We start from the raw sequence: 26,088 nt of genomic DNA on the forward strand, positions 1-26,088 counted from the left end.
AGCTGAAACACCCTACAAACTGTGCTGATACACAAAGAGCTGAAACACCCTACAAACTGTGCTGATACACAAAGAGCTGAAACACCCTACAGCCTGTGCTGATACACAAAGAGCTGAAACACCCTACAGACTGTGCTGATACACAGAGAGCTGAAACACCCTACAAACTGTGCTGATACACAGAGAGCTGAAACACCCTACAAACTGTGCTGATACACAAAGAGCTGAAACACCCTACAGACTGTGCTGATACACAGAGAGCTGAAACACTACAAACTGTGCTGATATACAGAGAACTGAAACACCCTACAGACTGTGCTGATACACAGAGAGCTGAAACACCCTACAGACTGTGCTAATAAACAGAGAGGAAACTACACAAAGAAATCTAACAGTGCTTCATTGGAGTCAGCAGGTCCTGCATATGCCGAGTCAGAACAGGCACTACTGATCACCTATGTAGGCCTGGCAGTGTGTCCTCCGCTGCGTGGCCTCCTAGTGGCATAGCATTGATAGTTCCCTGCTGTTTGCCGGCACTGAGAAAGCAGCAGACGAACCCGGACTGCTGATACTGAGAAAGCAGCAGACGAAACCGGACTCGGAATGAGCAGCCACTGAAATGGTACAGAGGAAGCCCGCCACACAAAGTTTTTATCATCAGCATACTGTAATATTTTATGCTCTGATTAATTTATTTATTACCTATACTTTCATTCTTTTAATTTTGGCGTATCCTAGTTCCAGTGATTTCTACACATACTGAAAACACTCCTTGCCTACACCATCTTATATATATATATATATATATCAATAGAAAAAAAGGAAAACAACAGAACAGTTTCTCACATGCCCGACCGGTTTCGACCACTGGTCTTCGTCAAGGGCGTTTACTGGTATGTCAAAATGTAACACACACCAACAAAGAAAACAAAAAGGTCAACAAAGCTCATGAAAAAAGCTCATGAAAAGTTTTTACATTAAAAACTGCATCCAGGGCATGCAACATGAAAACAGTGTGAAGTGTTGCTTGGGGAATAGGAAGAGAGGCTGGTGAATAAAGTAGTCAGAGAGGACGAGAGAGACGTCGAGAAAAAATAGATGGGCAGATAATAGAAGGGGAGGGAAAAAGAAAGAGAGATAGAGAGGGAGGGGGTCAGGGAGGGAGAAGGGACTGTGAGAGAGGAGGAGAGAGAGGGAAAGACAGAGAGAGACAGACAGCGAGAGAGAGAGGGGGGGGGGAGAAATAAGGAGAGAGGGGAGGGACAGACGGACAGATGGCTGACAATGAGAGACAGAGAGAGAGGGAGGGAGAGAGAGGATGGAGAGATAAAGAGAGAGGGGGGAGAAAGAGGGAGAGGGAGAGACAGACGGACAGGTGGAGAGAAGGCAGACACTGACAGAGAGAGAGAGAGAGGGAGAGAGAAAGAGTCCTCTATCGTTGTCCTCACCACCCCACAAACACCCCACAAACGCAACCACAGGGACCTCCTTATGGCTATTAGTCCCAAATGTTCAGCCCGTAAGGTGCCACTGTTTTCAGTCTGTCCATCCACTTTATATATATATTCCAAAGTAGTCATAATTATAAACGTGACAGTCCAGTCAACAGAATCAAATGCTTTTTCAAAATCTAAAGAGGAAAGCAGTCAGAGCAGATCTTGTTTATTTAGATAAGCAATCAAATTAAACATCAAACAAATGTTACATTCCATGAACCTATTTGTCATACAACCTGCTTGGTGTCCACCAATCATGGAATGAAGCACCTTCTTTGTCTGGTTAGCGATACTTGATGATTTACTTTTGTCATCACATTTTCCTCGTCAACATTGAACAAATATACATTTTAGCAAGCAGATTAGTAAACCTTCTTCCTAAGCTGTAGACAGGGCTTGTCTCCTAAAGCCTTTATTTAAGGTTCTAATTGTGAACTTTGCCAGTTGATACCAGAATTTCTAGAACTCTCTCTCTCTCTCTCTCTCTCTCTCTCTCTCCCTCTCTCTCTCCCTCGCCCCCCACTCCCCACCCCCTCCCCCACGCCCGCACCCCCGCCCAACTACACACACATAAGCTTAAAGTTACTAATTAATACACTAAATCATATTGATGACATAGGCTTAATTATCGTTCATTGGTCCTTTGTATGTCCGAACAGGCACTCGTGACCTGTTCATTATTCTGCTGCCTGAAGACTTTGTGACTTGTTCATTTTTCTGCTGCCTGAAGACTTCGGATTATTTTGGCCAAACTGCTGAATGCCTGAAAACACACACACACACACACACACACACACACACACACACACAGCGTTTCATTATCCAGAAAACCACACAAGTAAACGCATAATCACTAGGGCTGTCAGCATATCAAATACGTCATATACATGTTCAACTCTTAAAAGCATAGTGATAACCGAACTGCATGCTGATAACCTTCCTTCGTGTCATCTTAGTTTGTTTTTGGTTTTTTTTGTGTGTGTGTTTGTTTGTTTGTTTGTTTTTCTTTTGTGTGTGTGTGTGTGTGTTTTGTTTTGTTTTTTTGTTTATTTTAATTTCTGCCTTCCTTTCAACGTGTGACCCTACTGCAGGTAACCAGATTTTCTGACCTTGTCACAGTCTTCCTCGGTCACCATGGCGACACTGATGCGAATGTGAGCGTTTTTCTCATTGGAGGGCGTGAACACAGACCCGCCCACCATGACCACGTGATCTTCCAGAAGTTTGTCAATGACAGTTCCCGTGTCGCTGACTCCTAGGACCTTCAGCCACAGGAACATGCCTCCCCCCGGAGGTCTGCACTCAGCCAGTCCTGAAAGCATCAGGATGATATGGACAGACCACAGGAACATGCCTCCCCCCGGAGGTCTGCACTCAGCCAGTCCTGAAAGCATCATGATGATATGAATGGTGATCATGGACAGACCACAGGAACATGCCTCCCCCCGGAGGTCTGCACTCAGCCAGTCCTGAAAGCATCAGGATGATATGAATGGTGATCATGGACAGACCACAGGAACATGCCTCCCCCCGGAGGACTGCACTCAGCCAGTCCTGAAAGCATCAGGATGATATGAATGGTGATCATGGACAGACCACAGGAACATGCCTCCCCCCGGAGGACTGCACTCAGCCAGTCCTGAAAGCATCAGGATGATATGAATGGTGATCATGGACAGACCACAGGAACATGCCTCCCCCCGGAGGTCTGCACTCAGCCAGTCCTGAAAGCATCATGATGATATGAATGGTGGTCATGGACAGACCATTGAACATGCCTCCCCCCGGAGAACTGCACTCAGCCAGTCCTGAAAGCATCATGATCATGGAGACAACACACAAAAGCTCTTGGCGTCATCATAAACTGGTCTGACTGAATGACACAGGAAATGACTGATGAGCAGCCAAAGACAGCTCTCAGATATCAATGTTCATGATGGAGAAACCACATCAAAACCTCCAGGCACTATCATCAGCCTGACTGAATGGTGCCAGAGGATATTACATGTTTTCATGGCTTCACTTTTCACCGCACCAGAGGACATCACTGGTATTCATGGCTCCCTTTTCACTGCACCAGAGGACATCACTTGTATTCATGGCTTCACTTTTCACTGCACCAGAGGACATCACTTGTATTCATGGCTTCCTTTTCACTGCACCAGAGGACATCACTTGTATTCATGGCTTCCTTTTCACTGCACCAGAGGACATCACTTGTATTCATGGCTTCCTTTTCACTGCACCAGAGGACATCACTTGCATTCATGGCTTCCTTTTCACCGCACCAGAGGACATCACTTGTTTTCATGGCTTCCTTTTCACCGCACCAGAGGACATCACTTGTATTCATGGCTTCCTTTTCACTGCACCAGAGGACATCACTTGTTTTTATGGCTTCACTTTTCACCGCACCAGAGGACATCACTTGTTTTCATGGCTTCACTTTTCACCGCACCAGAGGACATCACTTGTTTTCATGGCTTCACTTTTCATTGCACCAGAGGACATCACTTGTATTCATGGCTTCCTTTTCACCGCACCAGAGGACATCACTTGTATTCATGGCTTCCTTTTCACTGCACCAGAGGACATCACTTGTATTCATGGCTTCCTTTTCACCGCACCAGAGGACATCACTTGTATTCATGGCTTCATTTTCACCGCACCAGAGGACATCACTTGTTTTCATGGCTCCGTTTTCACTGCACCAGAGGACATCACTTGTTTTCATGGCTTCCTTTTCACTGCACCAGAGGACATCACTTGTATTCATGGCTCCCTTTTCACTGCACCAGAGGACATCACTTGTATTCATGGCTCCCTTTTCACTGCACCAGAGGACATCCCTTGTATTCATGGCTCACTTTTCACCGCACCAGAGGATATCACTTGTTTTCATGGCTTCACTTTTCACCGCACCAGAGGACATCACTTGTTTTCATGGCTTCCTTTTCACCGCACCAGAGGACATCACTTGTTTTCATGGCTTCCTTTTCACTGCACCAGAGACGTCCTTCACATAGGACCTCAGTTTGTTGTCTCGTCCCAGCGACCAGACGCTCAGTTCCATTCTCCAGTCAAACGTGGGAGAAAGCTCAGTTCCATTCTCCAGTCAAACGTGGGAGAAAGCTCAGTTCCATTCTCCAGTCAAACGTGGGAGAAAGGGCGAGAGCGGGATTTGAACACAGAGTGCGTGTTGCAGACCCTGACGGACTCTGTACTGACAGATGTGCATCTTAACCCACCTGCCACCTGGGCCACTGTGGTCGGTACACATGTACATGCATGCACTCAATGCCGGACTAAGCGCGATGGGTTGTGCTGCTGATCGCCAGTCTGCTTACTAGATGTGTCGGAGCGCATATGGATTTGTCAGAACGCAGTGACACCTTGTGAAACTGAAACTGTAACTGACTGAATGACACCGGAAACGAATGATGAGCGCCCAAAGGCACCTCTCGGTCAACTATCACCTGGCGGGAAGCCTGCTGCGCGAATGACTCCGTGAAACAAACAGCGCAAAGAGCTTGGCCTCCGATCAAGTACATGTGCTTTGTAAGTATCCGTGTTATCACCACCGTCAATATAAGTTTATATGAATATATACCTGGAATATACAATAACACACAACATCGCTCACTCTCCTCGCACACACACACACACACACACACACACACACACACACGTGTGCACGCAAAACGTACCCTGCACCCCTTTCCTGCCCTCTACATACGCCCGCACATAAGCACACGCATGCAGACACGAACTCAAGTAAATATACACATATACACATGGAAAACACATGCACGCTCTCTCTCTCTCTCTCTCTCTCTCTCTCTCTCTCTCTGACAAAATCGCCCCCCCCCCCCCCCCCCACACACACAGAGGCAGACAGACAGAAAGACAGAGAGAGAGAGACAGAGACAGATCATGAAAACGAATAATCTTAATGAGTGGTGCGGGGGGCGGGGGGGGGGGGGGGGTGAGGGGGGGGGCGGAGGGGGGGGGGACAGCAAGGGACAGAACTGTGTTGACAGCAGGGTTTCAAACCCCAACCCCCAGACACAAACTGAGAACGATGACGTGGTACAACACAGACACAAACAAAATCCTCACCAGTCAAATATTTCTGTGTATAACTGAGGACCATCTGGACCTTGTGTTTGTAGAAGTCCTTGACTGACTCCATGTGACGTAAGAACCCGTCATGGTCCCAGTGACGTAACAGTTCAGATATCAACACCTGCACGTTTTACGTCAAATGTGTACCTGTCCGGTAGTTCATCTTTCAGTCGATGGCCAAGACAGTCACATCCTTGCTAACATTCCAATCATCAATTCTGCCTTAAAAACCTGATTTTTTTGTTCTTTTCACAGTGAAATGTGAACTCTGTCTTGAAGTCGTTTTGTTCTTGTTGTTTAACCAGTGCTATGTAGCTCCTTCGTTCGCCGTCTGAAGCAGGTCCTGTTTTCAAGGCCTCTAGGGATACTCATTTCAGTGAAGAAACTTACATCGTGTGCAACCAACTGAACACACACACACACACACACACACACACACACACACACACACACACACACACACACACACACACACACACACACACACACACACACACACGCACACACAGCGAGAGAGAGACAGAGAAAGATAAGTGTAATTTGACAAAGTTGAAGCGCGTGACTTTGCATGTCTGTGTAATCTGCGACGGTTTCGAAATGATGTTGAATCTTGGCCCGAACATTTTAGGTCCATTCTATTTTTACACACACACACACACACACACACACACACACACACACACACACACACACACACACACACACACACACACACACACATGCGCGCGCGAAAAAAACAAACAAAAAAAAACCACCTCGCATTTACAACTTTTTCTGTGTGATATTCAACATGCTTTCTTCAACAATCTCTCGCATCTTGTGTCGACGCCATCACATTTTTGTAATGTAAATAATCATCACCCATACAACAGAGGCTGACCAGAGCAGAGTTTGGTTTTCAAACCAGTGAATCTTTTAGCACTGAGCAAGCCTTGTGTGTGGGCCACACCTGTTTATAATCATTGATTATTGACTCACTTACTGATCCACACCTGTTTATAATTATCGTTTATTGACTCACTCATCCACAAGCTGTTTATGATTATTGATTATTGACTCACTTACTGATCCACACCTGTTTATAATTATTGTTTATTGACTCACTTACTGATCGACACCTGTTTATAATTATTGTTTATTGACTCACTTACTGATCCACACCTGTTTATAATTATTGATTTTTGACTCATTAACTCACTAATCCACACCTGTTTATAATTATTGATTGCTGACTCACTCACTCATCCACACCTGTTTATAATTATTGATTGTTGACTCACTCACTCATCCACACCTGTTTATAATTATTGATTGCTGACTCACTCACTCATCCACACCTGTTTATGATTATTGATTGTTGACTCACTCACTCATCCACACTCTCTCTATCTCTTTCCTGTCCAGACTGTCTCTCCCCCCTCCCTCCCTCCTTCTCTTTCCCTCTTTCCCTCTCTCTCTCCCTCTCTCTCTCTGTGCCAGACCTGTGACAGCCCGCTAGCCCCGACGGAGGTGAAGTCCATGAACATCAACATCTTGTGCAGCAGAGGACGTGGCCCGCTCACCACTCCCGTCCGCAGTCTGTATCAGTACACACACAGTCCTGTTGTCAGTCCACCGTGCATCACCACTGACAGGTATCAGTACACAAAGTGCTGTCGTCAGTCTACCGTGCATCACCACTGACAGGTATCAGTACACAGTGCTGTTGTCAGTCTACCGTGCATCACCACTGACAGGTATCAGTACACACACTGCTGTCAGTCCACCGTGCATCACCACTGACAGGTATCAGTACACAGTGCTGTTGTCAGTCTACCGTGCATCACCACTGACAGGTATCAGTACACACAGTGCTGTCAGTCTACCGTGCATCACCACTGACAGGTATCAGTACACAGTGCTGTTGTCAGTCTACCGTGCATCACCACTGACAGGTATCAGTACACACACTGCTGTCAGTCCACCGTGCATCACCACTGACAGGTATCAGTACACAGTGCTGTTGTCAGTCTACCGTGCATCACCACTGACAGGTATCAGTACACACAGTGCTGTCGTCAGTCTACCGTGCATCACCACTGACAGGTATCAGTACACACAGTGCTGTTGTCAGTCTACCGTGCATCACCACTGACAGGTATCAGTACACACACAGTGCTGTTGTCAGTCTACCGTGCATCACCACTGACAGGTATCAGTACACACACAGTGCTGTCAGTCTACCGTGCATCACCACTGACAGGTATCAGTACACACAAAGTGCTGTCGTCAGTCTACCGTGCATCACCACTGACAGGTATCAGTACACACAGTGCTGTCGTCAGTCTACCGTGCATCACCACTGACAGGTATCAGTACACACAGTGCTGTTGTCAGTCTACCGTGCATCACCACTGACAGGTATCAGTACACAGTGCTGTTGTCAGTCTACCGTGCATCACCACTGACAGGTATCAGTACACACAGTGCTGTTGTCAGTCTACCGTGCATCACCACTGACAGGTATCAGTACACAAAGTGCTGTTGTCAGTCTACCGTGCATCACCACTGACAGGTATCAGTACACACACAGTGCTGTTGTCAGTCTACCGTGCATCACCACTGACAGGTATCAGTACACACAGTGCTGTTGTCAGTCTACCGTGCATCACCACTGACAGGTATCAGTACACACAGTGCTGTTGTCAGTCTACCGTGCATCACCACTGACAGGTATCAGTACACACACAGTGCTGTTGTCAGTCTACCGTGCATCACCACTGACAGGTATCAGTACACACACTGCTGTCAGTCTACCGTGCATCACCACTGACAGGTATCAGTACACACAGTGCTGTTGTCAGTCTACCGTGCATCACCACTGACAGGTATCAGTACACACACAGTGCTGTTGTCAGTCTACCGTGCATCACCACTGACAGATTTGAATTCGGAATGATTTCATGTATTTTGGCTGTAGCCACATATACATGTCATGGATATCTGTCGCTGACACATCCTCCTTCCAATCGCCCCATCCCCCTTTCCTCACATCCCTCTCCTCCTCTCGTCCTATCATCACATCTTATACTCCACTCACTTTTACACAATTATGTTAATGCTTACGTACAACGCTCGTTACTAACACACTCAATACAAAAGTGTCAGATTGAAATATCAGCAAACAATATTGATAATTCCAGGAAGGCAAAATGTGGACATTTTTCATATGCATTTTCAAATTACATTGAGCCAATAATCAGCTTTCGTATGATGGAGTCTCCTGTCGGACCGACGGATGAGTAGGCAGGCAGGCTTATCTGTCGGTGTGTGTCCTCATATGGGAGAAGAGGCCGATTCTGGATGCGCAGCACTTCCCACAGGTGTTGCAAGGGAAAACGTCTCCAGAAGTCGAGCCCTGCTTCCTTCGCTCACGCTTCTCCTTAACGGCCAGCGTTCTCTTGTTTTCGAACGTCTTTATGCCACTAGAGCACAGCATCCTCCAGCGAGAGCGGTCAAGGGTATCAGTTTCCTAGGGAGCGATGCCTATGTCACAGGATTTGAGGTTTGTCTTCAAGGTGTCCTTGAAGCGCTTGCAGGCTCTTTTAAGTTCACAGTGGCCTTCCTTCAGCTGGCCATACAAAAGCATCTTCGGGATCCTGCTGTCGTACATATTCATACCATTATCATATATATATATATATATATATATATATATATATATATTTCTCTGCCTACCTCCCCCCCTTCCCCTCGCCCCTTCTCCCTCTCCTTCCCTCTCCCACACCGACTATTTCCTTCTCACGTTCGCTTACAATTAACATCATAAAAAAAAAAAAAAAAAAAAAAAAAAAAAAAATATATATATATATATATATATATATATATATATATATGTGTGTGTGTGTGTGTGTGTGTTTGTGTGTGTGTGTGTGTGTGTGTGTGTGTGTGTGTGTGTGTGTGTGTGTCCTGCCTACTTCCCCCCCCCCCCCTTCCCCTCGCCCCCTCTCCCTCTCCTTCCCTCTCCCACACCGACTATTTCCTTCTCACGTTCCCTTACAATTAACATAATAAAAAAAAAAAAAATGTTCTGCCTGGCGCATATTCGTTTAAAAAAGTTGAACATGTTCTTATCTAATCCAAGTTAGTGCAAAGAATTCACAGGAAATAGAGCAACAGAAAGTACAAAAAAGAATTTTATAAGAATCAAGATACGAATCGTTAACGAATAACATACACATATTATGTGTATCAGAAATTATGAAACAGCATGGCAAAAGGAAAATATCTGATAAATAAAATGTGTATGCACTCACATACACTCGTAAGTGAATACACACACATATCAGTGTAAGGGTACTTTGATAAATTAATTTACTATCGTGTTTAAAAATCACAAATATATGACAGGAAAAAGTGGGGGTGGTAACTGACAGAGAGAGGGGGAGGGGGAGTGAGAAAGAGAAAGATAGAGAGAGATAGAGAGAGAGAGAGAGACAGAGACAGAGACAGAGAGACACAGAGAGAGACAGAGAGAGAGAGAGAGAGAGAGATTGAGATTGAGATGGTTTATTCATATAGGCCACAGCCCCTTTGAAGGGGGATATACAGTAAAATGCTAAAGTCATACATTCAAAAGTCTTCATGATGTAACATATACATTTCTCCTTTTGAGTGCTTTATACAGATATAGAGCAAACTCCTTGACAGTCTTTTCATTTGTTGATGACATTAACATGATAAGTCTAAACAAGCAAGGGTATTGACAGTATTTAACTGGAATCAATTGTTCTCTAAGATCTCTTAATACTGGGCAACACAGCACAAAGTGAACTTCATCTTCTTTAGATTCTTGACACATTGGACAAAACAAATTTTGGGCACATGATTTTCGATATCGATAATAATGCGTACATATTTCAGTAACACCTAATCTAAACCTTGCCAAAGTATATTTCAGATGTCTATCAAGTCTCATTGACAAATAAACTGGCATATTATAAGGTATATGACAAAACATTCGATACAAATCAAATCTGTCGCTATTCTGAATATGAGAGTTCCAATTTTGCCATCTACAATCAATTAATGTTCTACGAAATACATGAATAAAATTGCTGATATCTCCGACACTTTGGTTCAACCATACGAAACCAAAACCATACTCACAAAGTTTCATTCTCACATTAGACACCCAATTTCTCTTGCCTCTATTATCTAAATCTAATAGCATTCTATAAGCTTTATGGGGTAATCTGTGCTCTTCCATCTGAGTTATTTTCAGCCAATATTGAATACATTTAACAGTGGAAGTCAAAACTATGGGATATCTGGCTGTTTCTCCATACACTAAATCATTAGGTGTTTGTAATGACAATCCGAGCAATTTCTTTAAAGCATATAGGTGTATTTTTTCACAGTATACAGCAGCAGAATCGAGACCCCATATTTCAGCTCCATATAGTACCATAGGTTGAATTTGTGAATCAAATAACTTTAAAAATAAAGTTGCAGAATCGTTGTTTAACAATGATAATTTCTTCATTATACACAATAATGCATTTTTAGCTCTGCTAACGAGATCTTTACAAGCAAAGGCAAAACTTAAACGTGTCGAGAAATATAAACCTAAGTATTTATATATATTGACAACAGGCATTACATCTCCATTGTAAGTCCATCTTTCTCTTGATGCAAGGTACCGTCCCTTTCTAAATACAATTATATTGCTTTTTGCCATATTAACCTTTAATTGTAGAGAAAAGGCAGCTCTTTGTAAACTATTTAGTTGAGTCTGTAATCCAGTTACCGTTTCCGATATTAAAACAATATCATCAGCTGACAAAAGAATAAAGATTTCAAGAAAATTATCTGTAAACTTTGCACCATGCCTTCCACAACGTAAAACTTCAAGAGCCAGCTCATTAATAAATAAAGAGAACAAAACAGGACTACAAACATCACCTTGCTTTACACCAGAAGTGCAATTAATATATTCTGTCAGAGCAGCGCCAGATCTCACTCTTGCCTTAACACACTCATACATACTCACAACACATTTATAAAGTTTTCCATGGATACCATTTTTAAGCAAAATAGGCCACAGCAACGTTCTATTGACGGAATCAAACGCTTTCTCGAAATCAATAAATGCTACATATAATTTCCGATTTAGACAAAACTGTTTTTGTACAAATGACATTAATATGAACATGTGATCTATAGTGGAATAGTTTTTCTTGAACCCTGCTTGGAATTCACCTGTAATGTTATTATCACTCACCCATTCTTGCAGTCTCCTGTTAATCACTGCACTGTATAACTTACTACATACATTACACAATGAAATGCCTCTGTAGTTATTTGGATTGTTTGCGTCACCTTTCTTATACAATGGAAGGACAATAGATTCTGACCAACTTTCGGGATAGATCCCTTTGTCAAATAAAGAATTGAAAAAGTTAACAAGAAAATCTAAAACTACATTAACCTTGCAGGCATTTTTAATCAACTCACCTATAATTCCATCTGGGCCAGAAGCCTTGCGAGATTTTACCTTTCTTAAAGCAAACAGAATCTCTTCTCTTGAAATAGGACGATTTAAATTTTCATCACCATACTCACCTATACTCTCATGTTCACTGTCCCTATTTTCCAGCTGACTATAAGAGTCAACGTTTCGTTCAAGCAACTCCCTAAAGTGCCGAAACCACGTTTCTAAGCTAATGTTATTCACAGGTTGAGTTCTTTTCCTTGAAATTTTGTGCACATAATCCCAGAATTCTTTTTGACTTTTTATAGACTGAAGTAATCCACTTAATAGGCCATCATTGTATTCCTTCTTTTTTCTTTTCAAAAGACGTTTGTATTTTTTCCTAGCTTTACAAAAGGACTCACGTGTTGGTTTGGACAGAGTACGACGGAATCTATTCAATAAATTTCTAACATTCCTTTTAGCAACTTTGCATTCCATGTCATACCAATCGCCTTCTTTTTCTTTCCTACCAATACTCACCTGTTTCTTCATACATGTTGCTGCTTCTTTCAGGCTACAGTTAAATTCATGCAGTGCTTCATTAATATCTACATCAATTAAATTAATCGCCTTTTGCATACGGTCCTGCATTACATCAGAAAAAATCGCAGCACTAAATATATCAACATACACATCATTCCAAACAATTTTCTCAATCACACGACAGGCATTCATCACATGTGCGCTGTTTGGGTTGTTATTCGGGACACTAATAAATAATACTAAAGGCATATGGTCTGATTCGATTCTCTCATATACACATAATTCACAGTTATCAGAAAGACTCAAAAATAAATCACATGACATTAAAAAATAATCATTAACGCTGCTTCCGCTATCAGATATGAACGTGTAGTGACCTTGACGATCACCCTGACACATACCATTTATAATGCACAAATTGAGAGCAGTACAGAGAGAGAGAGAGAGAGAGAGAGAGAGAGAGAGAGAGAGAGAGAGAGAGAGAGAGAGAGAGAGAGAGAGAGAGAGAGAGAGAGAGAGAGAGAGAATGGGGACTCAAGAGTCAATAACGTCAATAATTAAGGACAATGATTTTAGGCAGTAGTATCTAGTCTTCTGACCTACCCCTGCAGCTTCGAAACAACAAGCACATAGCAATGTGATTGAAAATGAATCATCACCATCGTTATCATAACTGTATTCACAATGATGATGAAAAAAACATCACACACACACACACACACACACACACACACACACACACACACACACACACACACACACACACACACACACACACACACAGACAGAACGGACACCTACCCAGGAGCTATCACCTTGGAGAAACTGTCCAAGCGAACAACACGACCATCGACATCCATGGACAGCAGACTTGGAATCAGTGGCTGCAGCAAGCATGGCAACACAGCACAGGGTGTACAGTGAATCAGACGTTCATTAGCTGATGAAACTTCACAATCAGGAAATAAAATCAATGTGAGATCATAGCCAATGAGACGGTTCATTAACTGCTGATGAAACTTCACAATCAGGAAATAAAATTAATGTGAGATCATAGCCAATGAGACGGTTCATTAGCTGATGAAACTTCACAATCAGGAAATAAAATCAATGTGAGATCATAGCCAATGAGACGGTTCATTAGTTGCTGATGAAACTTCACAATCAGGAATCAAAATTAATGTGAGATCATAGCCAATGAGACGGTTCATTAGTTGCTGATGAAACTTCACAATCAGGAAATAAAATTAATGTGAGATCATAGCCAATGAGACGGTTGCTGATAAAACTTCACAATCAGGAAATAAAATTAATGTGAGATCATAGCCAATGAGACGGTTCATTAACTGCTGATGAAACTTCACAATCAGGAAATAAAAATAATGTGAGATCATAGCCAATGAGACGGTTCATTAACTGCTGATGAAACTTCACAATCAGGAAATAAAATTAATGTGAGATCATAGCCAATGAGACGGTTCATTAGTTGCTGATGAAACTTCACAATCAGGAAATAAAATTAATGTGAGATCATAGCCAATGAGACGGTTCATTAACTGCTGATGAAACTTCACAATCAGGAAATAAAATCAATGTGAGATCATAACCAATGAGACGATTCATTAACTGCTGATGAAACTTCACAATCAGGAAATAAAATCAATGTGAGATCATAACCAATGAGACGATTCATTAACTGCTGATGAAACTTCACAATCAGGAAATAAAATTAATGTGAGATCATAGCCAATGAGACGATTCATTAACTGCTGATGAAACTTCACAATCAGGAAATAAAATCAATGTGAGATCATAGCCAATGAGACGATTCATTAACTGCTGATGAAACTTCACAATCAGGAATGAAATGTGAGATCACAGCCAATTCCAAATGTCAACCAATCCAAGTCAGTCAGAGTGCACGAATGGTGTGAGGCAGTGTGACGCACCATCTCAATGTATAAACAGTCCCTCCATCCATCTGTCCATCTATCTCTTTACCCTCTCTTCCTCTCCTCTCCTTCCAATGGAAAAAGACATACTGCCCTCTGTCCATCTATCTCTTTACCCTCTCTTCCTCTCTTCTCCTTTACTCTCTCTTCCTCTCTTCTCCTTCCAATGGAAAAAGACATACTGCCCTCTATCCATCTATCTCCTTTACTCTCTCTTCCTCTCCTCTCCTTCCAATGGAAAAAGACATACTGCCCTCTATCCATCTATCTCCTTACCCTCTCTTCCTCTCCTCTCCTTCCAATGGAAAAAGACATACTGCCCTCTATCCATCTATCTCCTTTACTCTCTCTTCCTCTCTTCTCCTTCCAATGGAAAAAGACATACTGCCCTCTATCCATCTATCTCCTTTACTCTCTCTTCCTCTCCTCTCCTTCCAATGGAAAAAGACATACTGCCCTCTGTCCATCTATCTCCTTACCCTCTCTTCCTCTCCACTTCTCTTTCCAATGGAAAAAGACATACTGCCCTCTGTCCATCTATCTCCTTTACCCTCTCTCCCTCTCCTCTTCTCCTTCCAATGGAAAAGACATACTGCCCTCTATCCATCTATCTCCTTTACCCTCTCTTCCTCTCCTCCTCTCCTTCCAATGGAAAAGACATACTGCCCTCTGTCCATCTATCTCCTTTACCCTCTCTTCCTCTCCTCCTCTCCTTCCAATGGAAAAGACATACTGCCCTCTGTCCATCTATCTCTTTACCCTCTCTTCCTCTCCACTTCTCCTTCCAATGGAAAAAGACATACTGCCCTCTGTCCATCTATCTCCTTTACCCTCTCCTCTTCTCCTTCCAATGGAAAAAGACACACTGCCCTCTATCCATCTATCTCCTTTACCCTTTCTTCCTCTCCACTTCTCCTTCCAATGGAAAAAGACACACTGCCCTCTATCCATCTATCTCCTTTACCCTCTCTTCCTCTCCACTTCTCCTTCCAATGGAAAAAGACATACTGCCCTCTGTCCATCTATCTCCTTTACCCTCTCCTCTTCTCCTTCCAATGGAAAAAGACACACTGCCCTCTGTACCCACCGTGGTAAAATCCAGGAAATAGTAAGGATCGTCCTCCAGAATGACCAGATCATGTGCCCGGGCAGTGTCATAGATGGCCCGTTTTCTGGCCAGTGACGTCGTGATTCCCGTGGGGTTGCCGCCGGAGGGGACGACGTAGAGCAGTCTGGGTTTCCTGACGCCCGGATGTAGGTCATCCCATGACGTCAACACCTTATCTAGCTCTTCTGTCACGATTCCTTGTGAGTCCACCGGAATACCTTGAGCATGCACCCCCATTGGGTGGACCTGAACACAGGTAATACCAAAATCACTTTCTTCTCTAGCCCCAGCCCCCTCCAAAATCGGTTTTTAATTTTTGTAATATGCTCAAAGGAGGCAAAAAAAGTCATTTTAGCTGTAAGTAAGATGATTAGATTTGCAAATGGTGCCTATTATACTTTTGGAGTTAAAAGACATTTGTGTTTTCTCAATTTTTATGTGACATTGTTGTGTATTTGGAAATGTTTGTTCTGGGCACGAAAAGATTATTTTGCAGTAATCCTCCGTACTCCAATAGGAGTGAAAGGATAATTAAAACTTGAAACTTGAAACGTGTGTGTGTGTGTGTGTGTGTGTGTGTGTGTGTGTGTGTGTGTGTGTGTGAATTAGTGTGATTTATATGAAGTTTAAAAAATCGGAAGCCTCTAGAAAAGCTTCCATTGACTGACAGGACTGGTAAACGTAGCACTCAGACACAGCAGAGGAACACACAGACATGTACTAACTGCAGCCAGTGGCGAAGGATAGGTAGCCTCTTCCACCAGCACCCAGTCTCCTTCATCCAAGAGCACTTTCATGACCTGCATCACGGCATTGTCAAAATGCTTGCATCCTGTCCATCTGTTCACACTGTGGAGTACATGCGCAGCACTCGCCGTATCAAGGGTAAGCACAGTAACATGTGCTGTACAACAGTACGTCAACTGTTTACATCATCAGTACAGTCAACGATCCATTCTGCATCACTTATGACTAGGCATTAAGGGATGCCCCCAGAATGATGTCCATTCAATAGAACTCGGAAAAAAAAACACACATCTGCACCAGTTCTACTGGATAAATGCATGATCTGACAGTGTGTGAAATGTATTCATGTATTCACCAATCAGCAACTTCGTTCATGCAGCTTTGGGTGTGTTGCTCGCATATACGATAAGATAAGATAAGAATAACTTTATTATCTCCAATTAGAGAAATTTGGTCAGGTGCATCATCACAACATAGACAAGTAAACAACATGGAGACAATCACTGTAAAAACAACAACAGTTATTATTAGGATTATAACGAAGACACAGATGTAAAAATATCATATACATTGTTTCATACTTTCATTCCACACATTGCAGACAATACTGAAAAATAGATAAATAAATAAAATAAAATGAAATAAAATAAACCTTATTTTGAATATCATTCTGAGCATGACATACTATATTGCACATTGATTATGATTAAGATAAGAATAACTTAATTATCTCACAAGATAAATTGCATCGGCGCGGCAAAACACGACCAGACAATCAGTACACACACATAGATACGACATTAAACATGACTTTATTAAACAGGAATAATAAACATATGTTTTCAAATAAAAAGCATTTCACATATTAGCTTTAAAATAATTGTAATTCATGTTAATCACAACGTAATTATTAACATAAATTTATTTAAATGAAAGTTAACATCACGCATTTTATTGCATTGAACATCCACCCTGCATATTGCACATTCATCCCACATAATGCACATTTATAACAACCGTTGTCATGTGTTTTAAGCTAAATAAGACAGTGACTAAAATAAAGTACGACCTATCATGCACGGACTTTCACACGAATTCACATGAAAGCACGCGCGCACCCGCTCGTGCACGCATACACACACAGAGAGAAACACACGCGCATGCGCGCACACACGCACACACACAAACAAATAATTCTCAAGAATTTAAAATGAGGATAGAACGTGAAAGAAAAGTGTTCAGTGCTCTGGATTTCAATTTAGAAGTTCCGCAGCGTCGTCCTGATGGCAGTAGTTCATAGTACTTTGCTAAAATATGGATGTCTTCAGTTGCTATCTGCCTGCTTTTTTTAACCACTCGACTTTCATACAGCTCTTGCATACTAGCTTGTTTCACTCCCACAATTTCACTGCACACACTCATGACATCATTCAGAACATGCTTACTCCTCACTCCCAAACTTCCATACCAGCACAAAAATGAAACTGTGAGCACGGACTCGATGCAACATCGATAGTAACTTCGAAGAATATTGGAATTTATACCAATATTCCTTAGTTTCTGCAAACAAAATATTCTAGACTGGCATTTTTTGTGAATGGAATCAACATTCCTGTCAAAAGTCAGCTTACTGTCGAAGATAGTCCCTAAATATTTATATTCATTTACCCTCTCCACTGTTTGACCATCTATAACAGGTTAGCTACAGGCAAGGGGTCTTTCCGAAAATCTATCAAATTTTCTTTTGTTTTCAATACGTTCGGATCCAGATAGTTTTCCTCACACCAAGTGCAGAACGTTTTGATTTCACTAAAGTAGATAGCATCAGTGTTGGACAGATCTTCAATAGCTGAATCATCAGAATATTTTATGACTGGAGTTTCCTCCGTGCCTCTGCAGTCATTTGTGTACAGTGTAAAAAGAACAGGGGACAGCACTGTATCTTGGGGTGCACCAGTAGAAGTAGACTTTAGAGAAGAGTGGGCAGACTGAAAACGGACGGAGTGAGTTCTATTGAGAAGAAAGCTTACTATCCAAAACGTAAATTTCGGATCAACATCCAAGCCCAGCAGTTTGAGGGCAAGGAGATGAGGTTGTGTTGTGTTAAAAGCAGAAGAGAAGTCAACAAAAAGAATACGAACAAACGATCCTGTTTTATTTAAATGAAGGAAAGCATTATGAAGGAGGGTTAGAATAGCATCATCAATACTTCTGTGTGGTTTGTAAGCAGACTGAAGACGATGAAGATGTTGTTTAGTAAAAGAAAGTAGATGGCGGAGGTTTGTTTTTTGTTGTTTTTTTTTCAAAGTATTTCATCACTATTGAAGTCAACAACAACTAAATAATGGGGATTTGAGAAATGGGTATGTAACACGTTAGTCACAAATGGAGGTATTCTAGATGCAGACAAATCCAACTACTCACCAGATTTATCGAATCGGTCGATCCACATGTAATGAAGACGTCAAAGAGGTCTGGCTGAATGGGAGGGGAGTGAACTCTGCGCTGGAACTCCGTCATCCACTTCCTGAGGTCTGGATATCTGTTGTTACAGAGAGAGAGAGAGGGAGAGAGAGAGACAGAGAGAGACAGAGAGAGAGACAGAGAGACAGAGACAGAGAGAGAGACAGAGAAAGAAAGAGAGAGAGGGAGAAAGAGAAAGAGAGAGAGACACAGAGAGAGAAAGAGAGAGACAGAGAGAAATAGAGAGAAAGAGAATGAGAGAGAGGGGGGGAGAAAGAGAGAGAGACACAGAGAGAGACAGAGAGAGAAAAAGAGAGAGAGACAGAGAGAGAGAGAAAGAGAGAATGAGAGAGAGAGAGAGAGAGTTTTGTTTCAATCATATAAATATAAAACATGTGGGGGAGGGGGGGAGAGGGAGCGTGATGAAGGGGGTGGGGGTGGGGTGCGGATCAGTCCTTTAATACACGTACGAGCACTTGATTACATTTTTTTTTCTTTGTTAATTAATGTAATTTTTTTTTTTATATCATTGATTCAGTATGGAATGTATGTTTACCAGCCTCATGTCCATACTTTTTAAAAATAATTTCCGTTGTGGATTTAATAAAGGTGTGATGTATTGACTGCAGTCGCGTGTGACAGTGAAGTGACGGGACAAAGAGGACAGTCGTGTGCTTTTTATTTCCCCGCGTGCGCGTGCGCGCGTGCATGTTTGTATGCGCGCGCGTGTGTGTGTGTGTTCCTTCCCTGCCTCGTTGTCAGCTCAGGCAGTTTTTCCGTGCATGTTCACCTGCACCTTATTAAGCTGAGCTACAGGTCAGATGAAGGTGGTTCACCCGTCACGTTATTAAGCTGAGCTACAGGTCAGATGAAGGAGGTTCACCCGTCACGTTATTAAGCTGAGCTACAGGTCAGATGAAGGTGGTTCACCCGTCACGTTATTAAGCTGAGCTACAGGTCAGATGAAGGAGGTTCACCCGTCACGTTATTAAGCTGAGCTACAGGTCAGATGAAGGAGGTTCACCGCTGAGCTACAGGTTACATGAAGGAGCTTCACCGCTGAGCTACAGGTTACATGAAGGAGGTTCACCACTGAGCTACAGGTTAGATGAAGGAGCTTCACCCGTCACGTTATTAAGCTGAGCTACAGGTCAGATGAAGGAGGTTCACCGCTGAGCTACAGGTTACATGAAGGAGCTTCACCGCTGAGCTACAGGTTACATGAAGGAGGTTCACCACTGAGCTACAGGTTACATGAAGGAGCTTCACCACTGAGCTACAGGTTACATGAAGGAGCTTCACCACTGAGCTACAGGTTACATGAAGGAGCTTCACCACTGAGCTACAGGTTACATGAAGGAGCTTCACCACTGAGCTACAGGTTACATGAAGGAGCTTCACCCGTCGATGTCGTGGGCAGCGGAAGATGTTTTGATCGCTGGCACTTGTACCCGGTCAGGGAGAGGGTGTTTTTTTGTTTGTTTGTTTTTGTTTTTTGTTGTTGTTTTTCAAATCCTGCTCCATTCATTTGGAGTTTGAGAGGATTTCCGATTCGGTTCGGCATGGGGGCCTCCAGTGCCACTGCGTTTCCTGGGTCCTTGTCCGACCAGGAGGTTCTGAACTGCGTTCCGGTTCCAGAGGTTTCACCTCCTTTATTACGTTTCCCCATCACGAGCTCTTGAGGTGAGCCATGTTGGGAATGAAGAGTGGGTTTGTTTTTTGTTTTTGTTTTTTTGTTGTTGTTGTTGTTTTTCTACAGACCGGGAGCGGCAACTGGGATGCAGTTCAGTTTTTGTCACTGTATTTGATATACACTTGCCAGCTGAATTCCAGTGCCGTATAGCTCTCCCTATCCCTGTGGATCCAGCTTTATGTCTGATGTATATATTCTGTGTGCACACGTCTTCTGTGTCGCTGTCGTGATAATCATCGGTTTTCTGATGACAATCAGCTGTACGTGTGGGTGTGTGTGAAACCCCTGTGTGTCTGCCATGACATGCATCCTCCTGGTGGTTTCTCGTGTTTCACTCTCGACCCGTGTCTGGATACAGCCCCAAAGGGTGTCCCGACGGTTCCCGCACGTTCCCCGGGGGTCAAGGTCGTCCATGTTCACACATAGCCCACCTTCCCGAGCCTCCGCCGTTGTCCTGGGCACCTGCAGCCTTCCCTTGTGCCCGAGAGTTCCCTGAGTGTCACAGGGGTGTCCCCGCCACGCATGCAGATTGCAACTTTGTATGGGCTGTCTGCAGAACTGGGACTCTCAGTGGTCGCCGGCATCTTGGTTTGTCTGTGGCATGGACCATCGTGCTCAGGACCAATGTCTGTGGCATGGACCCTCGTGCTCAGGACCAATGTCTGTGGCATGGACCATCGTGCTCAGGACCAATGTCTGTGGCGTGGACCATCATGCTCAGGACCAATGTCTGTGGCATGGACCATCGTGCTCAGGACCAATGTCTGTGGCATGGACCATCGTGCTCAGGACCAATGTCTGTGGCATGGACCCTCGTGCTCAGGACCAATGTCTGTGGCATGGACCATCGTGCTCAGGACCAAGGCGAGCCGTACATGGACGGTAGAGGATGCGTGTGCATGTGTGAGAGCAGTGCACAAGAGGGCTGAGTGTGTGTTCGAGTGAATGTGATTTATTTATTTTTGTTTTCTCTCATTCCCTCTTCAAAAACAATGCTTAAAATAATGAGGCGATTTGTAATAACGAGTTAGTAGGTTGGGAGAGGGGATGAAAGGAAATAGTTGTTAGTACCTCACTGCTGTCTTTGTTGCTAGTATGTCTGTGTGAGTGAATAAAATTTTGTATTGTTTGTAAATTCCTTAGTGCTGGCTGTAATCTACTGAGCGTGTGAGAATCCGGAGACCTTATTTTATTTTATTTATTTTAAGATTGCGCGACGTCGGAGCGGGCTGCAGGTGGGTCCTTAACCATTACGGGTCACGTGACAAGTGCAGTACATCACGCTGCTAAGAAGTACTCAGAATTTTTGCCAATGTCGATTGCAATACATCACACTGCTAAGAAGTACTCAGAACTTTTGCTAGTGTCGATTACAATACATCGCACTGCTAAGAAGTACCCAGGATTTTGGCCATTATTAATTGCAGTGCATCGCACTACTTGGAAATAATCCGAATTTTTGGCATTAAGGAGCGACAAGCGTTTTGCATTGTAAAGAGGATCATCTGCCTGCTAGCGGCCCCTGGATGCTGACCAAACAGTGGGCATCAAGGCATTCAGAATATGAAACATACCCAAGTCACCAAAATGATCCAGTGGCTTGAAAATGAGAATTAGAAGAAAAAGAGGAATAGACAAAGCACATACAACTAGATGTGTAGCACAGATCAAAAAGGCTTGCTAAGTAGTGTGTTATTGTGTTATGATGATGATCATCATCATCATCATCAACATCATCATCATCATCATTGTCATCAGCAGCAGCAGCAGCATTATTACCATCCTCCCCCATCTCACACACACACACACACACACACACACACACACACACACACACCGTATTAGGAGATAAGCGTCTTAACCATTCTACCACCTTCCGCGGCAGCAGCAGCAGCACCTACCTCAGCCAACTCACCCATGTGACTGCCCGTACTGCAGGTGTTCATGAAGCAAATCCTTGCCCATGTGTATCACAGAACCGTCACTGTATTGTGAAAACAAATAGTGGTCAGCTTTGAAGGGTGTTGAAGTGCAGAGAGAGAGAGAGAGAGAGAAAGAGAGAAAGTGTGTGTGTGTGTGTGTGTGTGTGTGTTATGCATTGCGCTGTCACCATCAGTAAACACTTCATAACGATCATGAATTTGGTCACAAATAAATATTTGGAATGAGATATTCAAACAGGCTCCAAAAGAGAGAAGGGGTGTTTCTACCATTGATTATATGTTTGCTTTAATGTCTATGGTCCAGAAATAACTTGCTGCCAACCTAAAAGTGGGTTTTATAGATATCCATAAGGCATTTGATTCGATTACCAGTAATTTACTTTAGCCTGTTCTGTTGCAAAAAGATGTCAACGGATTTTTTTTTTTTTTTTTTTTTTCGGTTTCAAATGTATAAAGAGCATATACACTAACGTAAGAGCAAAAGTGCAGTGTGGAAACATATCAACAGGTGTTATAAACTGCACAACGGGTGTCAAACAGGGAGATATTTGTAGCCCCTTTTAGTTTCTTTGTTGATATATGATTTAGATATTGTAGTTGACGACGTCGCGCGGCTTTTTCAGGTGACACTTTGAATTGTTTATGCTGTTGCTAGCTGATGACGTAAATTTGAAAGCATGAAAGTCTTGTTAAGCTGCAAAAAGGTCAGTTTCACAGCAACGCAGGTCTTACATTAGATTGAAAGGCTAACATGTAAAAGTCACCTTTTTTCAGGAAACGGTGATATATGGCTACTAAAGAACGTTCTGAATCGTTCTGAAATTCACATCATGCCAAACGTTCGAATTTGTATGCCGGATATCCATGTTAATCATTACAGATACAAGACCCATACCAATCAAAGCATTGATATGCTGGATTTGGGGAATTTCAGTGAAGGTAAAATTCATGTTGTCTCATGTATACCCCCCCTTAATCCCATGTATACCCCCAGTTAATCCCAGAAAGAAATACGAACACTTTTTGCTCTTTCATTTTGTATTCTAATGGGTTCAACAATCAAAGTATTGTGAGAAATCTATGCACAGGCTATATCTTTGTATGGAATATTCAAGATAAGAGATATGCTATTCGTTTGTTACTGAATACTTTTTTTTTTCTCTCCTCAAGGCCTGACTAAGCGCGTTGGGTTACGCTGCTGGTCAGGCATCTGCTTGGCAGATGTGGTGTAGCGTATATGGATTTGCCCAAACGCAGTGACGCCTCCTTGAGCTACTGAAACTGAAACTATGGTTTTGACTATAGATATGCTGTTCGTTTGTTACTGAATACCTATGGTTTTGACTATAAATATGCTATTCGTTTGTTACTGAATACCTATGATTTTGCACTATGCATTTTGTCACTTACCCCATCATTTAGAAGCCTTGGTCTATAAAGAATAAACCAGTCGTTCTTTTTGTTCTCTCTCTCTCTGTCTCTTTGTCTCTGTCTCTGTCTGTCTGTCTGTCTGTCTCTGTCTCTCTCAGCTGTGGAAAATAACTGAAAAACTGTAGGTTTTGGAAATTCCACTTTCTGGCATGCATGGCTTGTTCATGTTCTCGTTTTCCTTGATAGGCATTCTGCATTGTTCTTTTTGTTTCTAGGAGCTGGAGGCCTGTGGAATAAAATTTTGTTCTTGTTTTCTTATTCTCTCTCTCTCTCTCTCTCTCTCTCTCTCTCTCTCTCTCTCTCTCTCTCTCTTAGAACACACACACACACACACACACACACACACACACACGGCACGTACACGAGTTTGAAGTCTGCTTCCACAACAGGGAAGCAATCAGCACTGGGGAGCCCCGTTCCCATCTTGATGTTGCCCTCAATCATGTGTACTGTCAGACAGGAAGATATACACTGCTGAATTGATACTGATCGTGATGAAATACAGACAGACAGACATAAGAACAGACGGACTCACTCTCTCGATCAGCAGCCGTGTGGGGAGAAAATGTTACATGTCTGTATGAGTGTGTATCTGTGTGTGACTGAAACATGATTGAACGACACAGGAAACGAATGACGAGCGCCCAAAAGGCGGCTGTCAATCGGCTCCACCCGGGTAGGCAGCTTGTTATGCAAATGACTTCGTGTTTGTAGAGTGCTTACAGCTTGGTCTCTGAACGATGACAGGCGCTATATAATTACTCACATCATCATTGACATCATCATGTCCAACCTTGAGACGAGGAAACTTGTTACATGTGTAAGAATCTAAAAGAGATCGTTTTGTGCAACAAATGCGGCTCATATTCCACTGTCTTCCGTTCTCAGAATCTTTTTTTTTTTTTATTATTATTAAAAGACACACAAAGAAAATCCACGCAGTGTTGAGTGTGGAATCAAACACTGCACGGTGTAATTCACGGGTAGGTGACACGGGACGAAACACGACAGGTGGGGAGGGTTGACAGGTGGGAGGGTTGACAGGTGGGAGGGTTGACAGGTGGGGGGACAGGTGGGAGGGTTGACAGGTGGGAGGGTTGACAGGTGGGGGGACAGGTGGGAGGGTTGACAGGTGGGAGGGTTGACAGGTGGGGAGAGTTGAGAGATGGGAGGGTTGACAGGTGGGAGGGTTGACAGGTGGGGGGACAGGTGGGAGGGTTGACAGGTGAGAGGGTTGACAGGTGGGGGGACAGGTGAGAGGGTTGACAGGTGGGGAGGGTTGAGAGGTGGGAGGGTTGACAGGTGGGAGGGTTGACAGGTGGGAGGGTTGAGAGGTGGGAGGGTTGACAGGTGGGAGCGTTGAGAGGTGGGGAAGGTTGACAGGTGGGAGCGTTGAGAGGTGGGAGGGTTGAGAGGTGGGGAGGGTTGAGAGGAGGGGAGGGAGGGTTGAGAGGTGGGGAGGGTTGAGAGGTGGGGAGGGTTGACAGGTGGGGAGGGTTGAGAGGAGGGGAGGGATGGTTGAGAGGTGGGGAGGGTTGAGAGGTGGGGAGGGTTGACAGGTGGGGAGGGTTGACAGGTGGGGAGGGTTGACAGGTGGGAGGGTTGAGAGGTGGGGAGGGTTGACAGGTGGGAGGGTTAAGGGATGGGGAGGGGTTGAGAGGTGGGAGGGTTGAGAGGTGGGGAGGGTTGACAGGTGGGAGGTGGGGAGGGTTGACAGGTGGGGAGGGTTGACAGGTGGGAGGTGGGGAGGGTTGACAGGTGGGGAGGGTTGACAGGTGGCACATGGGGAAGGGGGGAGGGGGAGAGTGGAAAGAAGATAAGTGTGCATGCTGCCCCGTGTGCACCCAGTTTCAGTTTCAGTTTCAGTTCTAAGGAGGCGTCAAAACGTGCAGACTGATCCATAAACGCTACACCACATTTGCTGAAAATAAAAGTCAAGGTGTAGATGCCAGATCTTTGCATAAACCAGCACGCGGATCAGGCCATGGTTAGGAGTCTGCCCTGGGTTTGTCTACATCACTGATATTTAATATGTATGTATGTATATATATATATATATATATATATATATATATATATATATATATATATATATATATGTATATGTAGATAGATAGATAGATAGATAGATAG

General features: G+C 43.5%; 1 protein-coding gene across 2 annotated transcripts in view; it reads right to left on the reverse strand.

The window, feature by feature from the left end:
- Window positions 1-2,133: 2,133 nt before the first annotated feature.
- The window catches only part of LOC143301810 (kynurenine/alpha-aminoadipate aminotransferase, mitochondrial-like), a 35,039-nt gene continuing 11,084 nt past the window's right edge, over window positions 2,134-26,088 (reverse strand). Inside the window, exons 3-12 of one of the 2 annotated variants that reach the window (XM_076616208.1) lie at window positions 24,317-24,404; window positions 22,497-22,565; window positions 18,850-18,967; window positions 16,404-16,478; window positions 15,658-15,924; window positions 13,420-13,502; window positions 7,103-7,199; window positions 5,616-5,742; window positions 2,606-2,808; window positions 2,134-2,259 (exon numbers count right to left, since the gene is read on the reverse strand). In XM_076616208.1, the coding sequence (XP_076472323.1) occupies window positions 2,206-2,259; window positions 2,606-2,808; window positions 5,616-5,742; window positions 7,103-7,199; window positions 13,420-13,502; window positions 15,658-15,924; window positions 16,404-16,478; window positions 18,850-18,967; window positions 22,497-22,565; window positions 24,317-24,404 (1,181 nt within the window). In that variant the 3' untranslated portion in view covers window positions 2,134-2,205. Of the gene's footprint in view, window positions 2,260-2,605; window positions 2,809-2,848; window positions 3,221-5,615; window positions 5,743-7,102; window positions 7,200-13,419; window positions 13,503-15,657; window positions 15,925-16,403; window positions 16,479-18,849; window positions 18,968-22,496; window positions 22,566-24,316; window positions 24,405-26,088 lie in introns of those variants that run through there. The other variant, XM_076616209.1, reaches the window with a different exon arrangement.

Source organism: Babylonia areolata, chromosome 28 (assembly GCF_041734735.1).
Source record: "Babylonia areolata isolate BAREFJ2019XMU chromosome 28, ASM4173473v1, whole genome shotgun sequence".
Lineage (NCBI taxonomy): Eukaryota > Metazoa > Mollusca > Gastropoda > Neogastropoda > Buccinidae > Babylonia > Babylonia areolata.